The sequence below is a fragment of the Copadichromis virginalis genome, linkage group LG2 (genome assembly GCF_057382275.1).
Source record: "Copadichromis virginalis isolate Kocher_CV1m ecotype Utaka linkage group LG2, C_Virginalis_male_GT1.1, whole genome shotgun sequence".
Classification (NCBI taxonomy): Eukaryota; Metazoa; Chordata; class Actinopteri; order Cichliformes; family Cichlidae; genus Copadichromis; species Copadichromis virginalis.
In genome coordinates, this window is record NC_140619.1 from 9521341 (window position 1) to 9530268 (window position 8928).

The 8928-nt window shown below is 40.6% G+C and overlaps 1 protein-coding gene across 3 annotated transcripts in view; it reads left to right on the plus strand.

The window, feature by feature from the left end:
• slc44a1b (solute carrier family 44 member 1b) overlaps nucleotides 1–8716 on the plus strand; it is a 31316-nt gene extending 22600 nt beyond the window's left edge. For 2 of the 3 annotated variants that reach the window (XM_085470218.1, XM_085470225.1), the window contains exon 15: nucleotides 267–926. In XM_085470218.1, coding sequence (XP_085326344.1) covers nucleotides 267–695 — 429 coding nt within the window. In that variant the 3' untranslated portion in view covers nucleotides 696–926. Of the gene's footprint in view, nucleotides 1–266; nucleotides 927–2693 lie in introns of those variants that run through there. The other variant, XM_085470233.1, reaches the window with a different exon arrangement.
• The last annotated feature ends 212 nt before the right edge of the window (nucleotides 8717–8928 follow it).

Genomic DNA, 8928 nt, shown 5'->3' on the forward strand with positions numbered 1-8928 from the left:
CAGTGAGTTTGTGTGTTCGCTCAGACACACGAAAAATTAGAGGGAACATTGACCTGCAGGTGTCAGTTCAAGAAGGGGAAGTTGTTTGTCGTAGAATCTCCAGTTTGCAATTCATCATGGGATGTGTAGTTCCTTTATTGTTAAACATAATTATGTTCAAAATAAAGTTCTGATCATGATTGCTAATAAAAGGACTTTCTTGAATATCAATGGGGTGCAGTGTTTTAATGTGTTTGGTCTTTGTCCACCTTTCTGTGTTCCTGCAGGAGTTTGTGGAGAGCAGCCGGCGGTTGGAGCGTGCTGTGGAACGTGGGCGGAGTCGGGTGAAGGAAGTGGCATCAGAAGGGGCGGAGATCAAGCCCATGGTGAGTGACAATGACACCAGAGGGGGCGTGGTCAGGCAGAAGAACTCGTTGGAGGCGGCATCGGTGGGTCCAGACTGGGGTTGTGACGGGGAGTGGGAGGAACATCAGGAATTCCAGGTGTACTACCTGTTGGTGGGGGTGCTGGTGGACTGGATGCTGATGGAGCAGACTGACTTTGTCCTCTGTCTCAGCGAGGACGTCGTCCTCTTCCTGTGTGTCTACCTGCCCACCTCCACTCTCTTCCTGTTCGTCAGCCTGCTGAACACACCAAACCCCGCCCCCTCTGCCCATTCACATGTTAAATCAGCCGCCGTAAACACTGTGTGCTAACCTATACATGCTAACTGATGCATGTGGTGACTCAAGCATGCTGACTGGATGGCCCACTGACGCATGCAAGCCAAACCCATTTACATCGCCGCCATCATCACCATCATCATCATGCTGGCTGCTTCCTCAGAGACTAAACTCCTACTGACTTTTTGTTTGTAATCTATTTATTTTTTACTTTTGTAATTTTTATATTTGAAATTTTTTTTTTTTATAAATGTGTTGATGTTTTGTTGCTGTTTGAGTGAACTTCTGTTCAGCCTTATTTTCTCACTGTGGTGCTTTAAACAAGAAGAAGGACTCAGCAGATGGTAAGCTGCAGCTTCAGGTTCATGGTTCAGTCTCAGGCTCTCTTTATGCTTCTGTGATTCTGGTCCTGTCATCACATTTTTAGATATACTACCTTATGATTGGAGAAAAATTATGTAAACTGAGATGCAAACTCTGCTCTTCCCTGCTGATCAGAATGATCGAATAACCAATAAAATTGGAACAGACGTAAGACAGGTTAGTTAATTTTTAAAATATGAATCAAAAATGTTTGCAGAGTTCAGTTTATGGACCATAGATTTAAAAACAATCTATTTTTCAGGAGCTGATTGAGGTTAACTAAAGGTGGTTTTTTGAAAGATGCTTTCTTCTGGGTCCTAGCTTCCTATTTGGTTTCAAAGAATGATATGTCATCACTTGAACTCATGTCCCTCATAGTTCGAGCAGCTTAGGAAGAGCTAGGTCTGACTCAGAAATGAATTCTAAAGGGTTCATTATTTTCCCCACCAGATGTTTGCTCCTGGTAGAGTGAGACGAATTAAAAACCAGAAACCAGGTGGTTGTCACATCCTGTATGTTTGTCCTTCAGCGACCCCCAACAATCAACCAAAGAAAAACTGCAGAGAAACAAAAAACAACCAAATCTAGAAGCGCAGCAACAACAGAGAGATGCAAAGGACCACTCCAGCTCTTGTAGGTTTGTGCAGATTGTGTTTCAGTTTGTGAAAAATCCCCAGTATTTTGTCACAGTAGTAACAGCACTGGAAAAATAGCTGTGGTGGATACACTTTACCCTGAATCGCTTCTAAAAGTTTTGCAGAGTAGTTTAAGGATAGCTTTTCCACTCTGGAGCCAAACAGCTAAAATGGCTATTTTAACTGTTATAACACCAGTTCATTGTAATACCGTAACGTCAAAAGCCTACAACTTTAAGAAAGAGGTCCAACAATCAGACAAAACTTTTATGAACAGCACTTGGAGATGATGGAGAGAAGAACTCCCTTTTAACAGGAAGAGACTGCCAACAGAACCAGGCTCAGGGAAGGATGGACTGTCTCGATCAGTTGGAGGTTATTTGGCAGCTTCTAGGCTAATCTTTTACAAATATAACACCAAGGTCCTTCAGTTAGTCTTACAGCGAAGCCAATTTTGCCTAAAAACTATCATTGTTTTGCTAATGGTTGCTCAGTTTAGGATTTATGCCAGGAGGTCGTCCTTTGGTGGCAATAGCTACATAGATCTTACAAGTGTTTGTAGACAAAGTGGTGGTTAAAGGTGATGCTATCTGGAAACTACTGCTTGTATGAAGCCAGATATCAGAATGTAAGATATAGTAAATGGTGCTGTAGTACTCGAGGAAAGGGGTTTTACCACAACATTTACCCCTTTTAGCTCTAAGTCCATAGGGCCCCATTTATTCTAAGCATCCCCATGAGCGTCCCCATGAAACAGGATCCCCAGAGATTGGAACTCTCATGGAAATAAGGGACCAACTGAAGAATTGTTACACCCCTAATAATGATGATGATAATAATGATAATAATATTAAAAACTTTTAAGTGAGTAACTTAGTGAGAAAAACTAGGAAATAAGCAAACCCTGCTCCAGCTATGTGGACCTGACTCACCTTCATCTCCCATTATGCTCTGCTCTCTCGTCCATACCCTGTGTGACTGCCTGTAATGTGTAATGACTTGTGTTAACCATATGACCGTTTTGCTGTTTCAGGCTCCGGGGACGAGTTCAGCTTGACCAAAATCAGCCAATGGGACTTGTTAAAAAGAGACATTCCAAATGTTTATTTTTACCAACGTGTAACATGTTTACTATGGTTTCACTCCAGGGAAAACAATATTTTAATAAGAAACTGTAAAAAAGTAACAATGTAATGAAGCACTTTATATTGAAGCGCTGCAGATTTTAAACCGGCTGATGCATTTTTTTCGTAGTGATGTCCTTTTTTATAAAACTCACCCCAACTCATCGCTCACTCTTCAGTTCCTAACAGTTTTCAGCCACTTTTCCGTTTTTTGTCTTAACTTTTGTTTTGGAGACGACCCGCGCATCGCGGAAAACAGCTCGTCAACCAAGTCATCAAAGGGACGGGGCCTGTGGACAGGCGGAACAGCAGCCATAAAACTCCATTTATTTGGTGGACGAGATCTGTCCAGGTCATACCGAGGCTGTCAGACTCTATGTGGGATGGATCACCACGAGTGTGCGTTTTTTGTTTTTTCTACCGTAGTTACTGCTACAACCTGCAAGGTGTGGGTCATGAGACCAGTTATGTGACTCCTTAATGCAGCACCTTCAGTTTGCTGAAGCCTGAAGTTCTCCTGCAGCTAGGAAGGACAACAGAGCTTGTGGAGAAGACGGGGTTAGTGGCTCTTTTTTAAATCCACCAGACTTGTTTGACAAAAACAGGGATTTTTTTAACACTGAAAATGAGTGTTATTGACCTATTTGTGTGACTTTTGCTTTTTAATGCATTAGTTTAGGTCCGAATTAATGCATTATAACACCAAAGTAGCACAATATTACAAACTATTCAATTGTGGCAACAGTAGATGAGTAACTCCTGTGTTCTTTGAGGTAAAATTACTGTTTTGATGAATGGGGTCTGGTGGAGTGTAACAGCTTCAGTTACTTGTTTAAGAAAAGCTGTTTAATATGGGTAAAGTGGAGAAAATCTTGTGTACATAGCAGCTCATGGTTCTTGTTTGTGCATCTGCTTGTGGGCGTGGCCTTCTGCCACCCACTGCAGATAACATATTGACTGTGAACAGTGGAAAATAATTTTAAAAGGTTTCCTGACTGATAAATCAATACATTTGAAATCACGCTCTTTTTAAAAAATATCAATCAGTCATTTCAAACACCAAGATATGTATTGTGCATTGCCTAAACATATCAGGACAGAATCTTTGATGCATATCAGACCTATAAATAGCCTATAGAAAACTGTCTCCATCAGTCACATGACTCTCACCTCGTAGGCTGTAACAATCAGCCGAGTCCCCTTGTGGTCGGGGCTCAAAATGGTTTACTGGCGTCAGAGACGGATGCTCCAACAAACAATCACCCGGATCCCACTTCCTGTCCAGAGCCGAAACCGCCGTCTCTGAAACGGCCACAAATCAAATTGTTGTTTCCATTGAGAAGACGGTGGGAGATGTGACGGCTGAGTTCAGTCAGCAATAAAAAAAACTGCATCATGTGACCACATCAACAACGACAACAAGTCTTCCTGCTTCCTTTTGTTCAACATGTTCCAGGTTCAATGATTAATTTCGCCTCAGGCAGGAAGTCCGACCAATGGCTCGACTGTCAGAGGTTTAATCTCCTTTTATTGTTCAACAAGGCAACTCATTGGGCAACCTGAGAAAGAAAGGTTGCCCAAAATGTGAGTTTGAGTTATCAGAATGTCTTGAGTCAAGTGCTGAAGAAAGTGAAACTTTTGATTTGAGAGCAACGGTGCTGCCGAGGAAACTGCTCTCCTGGTTGGCCAACATGTTGCCTTGTTGCACTGCAGGTTAAGCTGTGTGTGAGGCTGAATCCAAGCGTCCTTCCTTCAGACTGAAATACAGACTTAACCCAGATAGCAAACATGTCTGGCCTTATCTGGGCACTTTGGGGACCTACAGTTCAGTTATGTTGTGTAGACTGAACACTCCTATATCATCCCAAATCCTAAATCATTATGATGATCTGCACATGAGTACCTCCCATTGGAAACCAGGTTCAAAATGGAGGGAAATTAATAAAGGTTTAGAACCTAATTAGTGCTGCAAATAAAATCCTAACATTTCCCTCACCAAAACTGAAGCTCAGAACATTTGGACAGTCAGTTAGTACAGAAACCTCACAGCAGCCATATTATTGGTCAGATAATTGCAAAAAAATGCTTCAACAAACATGGTGCAGAGGTCCAGTTCTAACTCCAGTTACTTGAGGTGAAGCCTAGCAGACAGCTAGCCGCTACAGTCAGCTGTATCACTATCCAGCTGTCAGTCAAATAGACCACACCCCTAATTATGCAAACTTCAAGCCTTAATATAATTTAAAGAGGTGAGTTATAAAAACATTCTTGACCTGTAGACGTGTTATGAAGGTGTAAATTATCTATAGAGACAAAAAACGTTTTTATATAAACTGTAAACATGTTTATTTCTGCTGTAAGTTTTAACATGGGGGTTTATGGGGACTGACTCACTGCTGGAGCCTCCGGTGGATGTTAGAGGAACTGCAGCTTGTGGGCACTTTACCATTTGCATCAGTGGAAACAGCAACTTTCATTCACATTATTCAAGAAATGTTGCCTTTACAAGCTGTTTACAGTAAACTGAAGCTGAAAGTGTTTCCATGGAGACATCCTAAGGATGAAGTCTGGAGTTTGGACGTTCTCTGGGTTCAGTCAGTTTAAAGTTTGTTGTGTTCAAACATCGACCTGCTGACATGTTTCTGGTCTGAGTCTGTGACGATGAACATCTGTGTGCAGTTTAACACTTTTTGTTCCTGAGATGTTAATGGGCGCAGCTGATTGGCTCCGACCGGCGGTGTTTAGGCTGCGACTGTTCCCATCATGCACCTTGTCTCTGCCAAACACCTTCACTTTGACAGATAAACCGCTCAGAGAGGCCAAACTGAGGAGCGTCTCCTCCAAACAAAAACAAAACAACCCGACAGATTCACAAGCTGTTGTGGAAAATCTCTCCGTGTGCAGAAAACTGGACCTCAGTCTGACATTCAGCTTTCAATTATTAAGCGCATGTGTGTGAAAAAGCAGCGAGGCCGTGGTCGCCGCACTCGATGCTCTGAGCATGTTAACTAATTGCACTAAAGATGGAGTTCATTCATCACTGACGTCCGTTTGAATTAGCTGTAAAGTATTTTAGATGAACAGTGTTCGTAGCTCAGATATTACCACACACACTTACACTCTCTCACACACACATTTATTCATGTTTAAACGTCCCAAAAAGAAAAAACTAAGAGCAATCAAAGGAAATATTTAACTCCTGCTATTCAGATACACTTAGATTAGTTTGGACCATGTGACTGCTGTCGCCGGGCAGATTAATTTGACTGCAGATTAACCTGGAACTGAGAAGTTTCATTCCAACATCAGAAAAGTCTGATCATTTCAAGTATTCAGTTAGAATTTGTACAGACACTTATATACAGGACTCAAATCAATCAGTGTGATTGGAATAATGACAAAAACGAGATTGAAAACAAACGTGGTGATATAAAAACAGTAAAATCCTCATCAGGCTTTAAGTGGTGTGTCTCCTAAAACACAAACAGACTTCACTTTGGGGTATTTTTGTCCAGACATCTCTACAGAATTGTTTTAATTAAGAAACTTTAGAGGGTTTTCTGGCGTGACTGGCCTGTTTAAGGACTTTATGTGAAAATCATAAACTAACAAAGCAAATTTGTTATTTATTTAACTCTATTTCTTCTTGGAATGAAACATTTCAGCTCCTCTTCCTTGTCTGCTGATTAATTGTACGTTTCATTTACCATTATCCATCCAGTCGGCACGCAGAGGTCAAGCTGCTGCTGAAGGTATAGGGTCAGCAGGTGAGCTGTGGGTTAGTGACACTCCAATCAGAATCTTTGTATCGACTGACTTATGCAGCGTTGTCATAATCAGACTGCTTTTTTTTTTTTCAGTGGATCTTATTGTATTTTTTTATTTAAACACAGGGTGCATCTAACTTTAAGGTCAAATCTGTCAAATTTGCATAAAGAAAACAGCTTTTTAAAAAAAGAAGCACCAGTTTGAAATCACACAGGTAAAAACACAAAACACAAATTTAAGGCTGATTTAAGTCAAATTCTGTCTCGTCTCAGAAGGTAAAGAATGTTTCCAAAACCTGAACTGAGCCCCAGATCTGTCACAAACGTGACCTGGTGTTTGTGATGTTTGAGCTGCTTGTAGCTCAGTGAGATTTAGGTTACAGCCTATGTGAAAACATTTCACCTCTTCTTTAAAATAAAGTATAAAAACTTCATCGTTACTGGAGGGTTATCAGGTTGCATCTCGTCTTTCTACTTTAAGAAGTTTAGAATGGGTTAGCTTTGAGTCTCGACAAATTTGACCAAACTCACAAAAACTATCCAAATACAAAGTAAATTTCATGTATGTTTTTTTTTTTTTTTTACTTCACAACATTGTTTCAGTTCATCACCATTATTTTTTCCCAAAGATTTGCTTTATGTATTTCAGTTAACTAAAGTGTTTTTTCAGGCTTTAGTAATTATAATAAGTGGTCTGAACAGGAGGTGGGTGGGGCTACTGTGCCCTACGTCATACAGCTTCAAAAGAGGAAAACAACTCTTTGAATCTAAGCCTTTAGAGTGGCAACCTGAGCTTTTGGCTCACAGGGATTACTTGAGAAATTCTTTATTTGAAACCTGTTCAGTATGACAGGAAATAACTAAAAGCAGAAGAGCAGATGTATTCAGGACGACTTCCTCTTGTTTGATAAGATAAGATAAGATAAGATAGAACTTTATTAATCCCTCGGGTGGGTTCCTCTGGGAAATTCGATTTAATCCCTCCTTTGAGCTGGTTCTTTGAGTTTGTGTGACCAAGGTTTTAGGTGGTCAGTAGTATTTCACAGAACCTGAAGAGGACGGTTAACCTGCCCCCGTTTCTGCATGCCGCTCTTCAGGTGTGATATCATATCTTTGGTATTTGGAGATCTCGGCAGTCACAGCTAAAATGGTCTTATTTATTCTCCTGTGAAGTTTATAGGTCCATTTGTCAGAGCCTTGAAGTTGTTTCTTGCTTTTTACCCCTCAGCCATAAAAGGTTCACCTTTTAGTGACCTGAACTTCAATGTGAAGGTCAGAGGTCAAGTTTTCTGAAAATGTTGTCGTAGGTGCATCTGCTAGGAGGCTGGGGGTAGCACTTAAAACTTAACAACATTTTAATAACATGTTTGCATATTCTCTCCCGATTATTAACATCTCAACCCAGACTACTCTGATATTTTCTTAAGAACATCAGTGGTCAGTTTGATATAATGTCCTAAAATGTCCATTTGTATTTTTTATCGATTTTTATTACCCATAACGGTAAAAAGAATCCCAAATCTAGCTCTTTAAAGTTTAAAGACTTGCAACTTGAGCCAACCTTTAAGTCTGTGCACAGCTCTTTGAGTAATCCTGTTAACAGACCAACCAAACCAGTTACAGGTTATTTATTTTTATTCAGATGTGATTTTCTGAGCCTTGGCAGTGATCTTTCTTTAACATTGGAGTGTCTCTAACTCGTCCTCTACATGCCACCCTTCTCACTTCGGTTGTAGGTTTTAAATAAGGCAATCTGAGACTGTTTGCCTGCTTCCTCGGGCCCGGATCGGAGCAGATGAAGGGCCGGTGTTGTAGTAAAGTTGCATGTCCATGTGTCCCAGCTCCGTATTGCAGCGCGTCGTCTTCGTACGGTGTGAATAATCTGCTGTTAGATCCACAGCACTAAAAACTCTGACGTCTTTGTTTCCTTCGGATGTGACTCTTTGTCTTCATGAGGGACGGCTTCATAGCAACAAGAAAAAGTTAAGACTTTAGGCAACACAAGTTTAACTGTCAGGTGTAACACTAGTGTTTGTTTTCTCTGCAGTACGAAGTGGTTTGTAACATTGAAGAACTTTTTCTTTGGCTCTGGGTTGTTTTTTTATATTTATCATTTCTTATGTATATTTGTTTTTTAAGAAAAATAATAAAAAGGAAAATTTGAATCTGTGCTCGGTATCTTTCTTGACTTTCAAGATCTGTGTGTTATCATATCAGAAGGGAATATGATTGACAGATTAATCGTTTGGCCTCCGAAATGCCCGAAAATATCCAACAAATGGTCCCACGTGGAAATGTATGTACACAACCTGACAGGACACATTGGTGGTTATTTTTCTGTTGATCTGAACAATAATCTGTCTTCTTACCCTTTTGT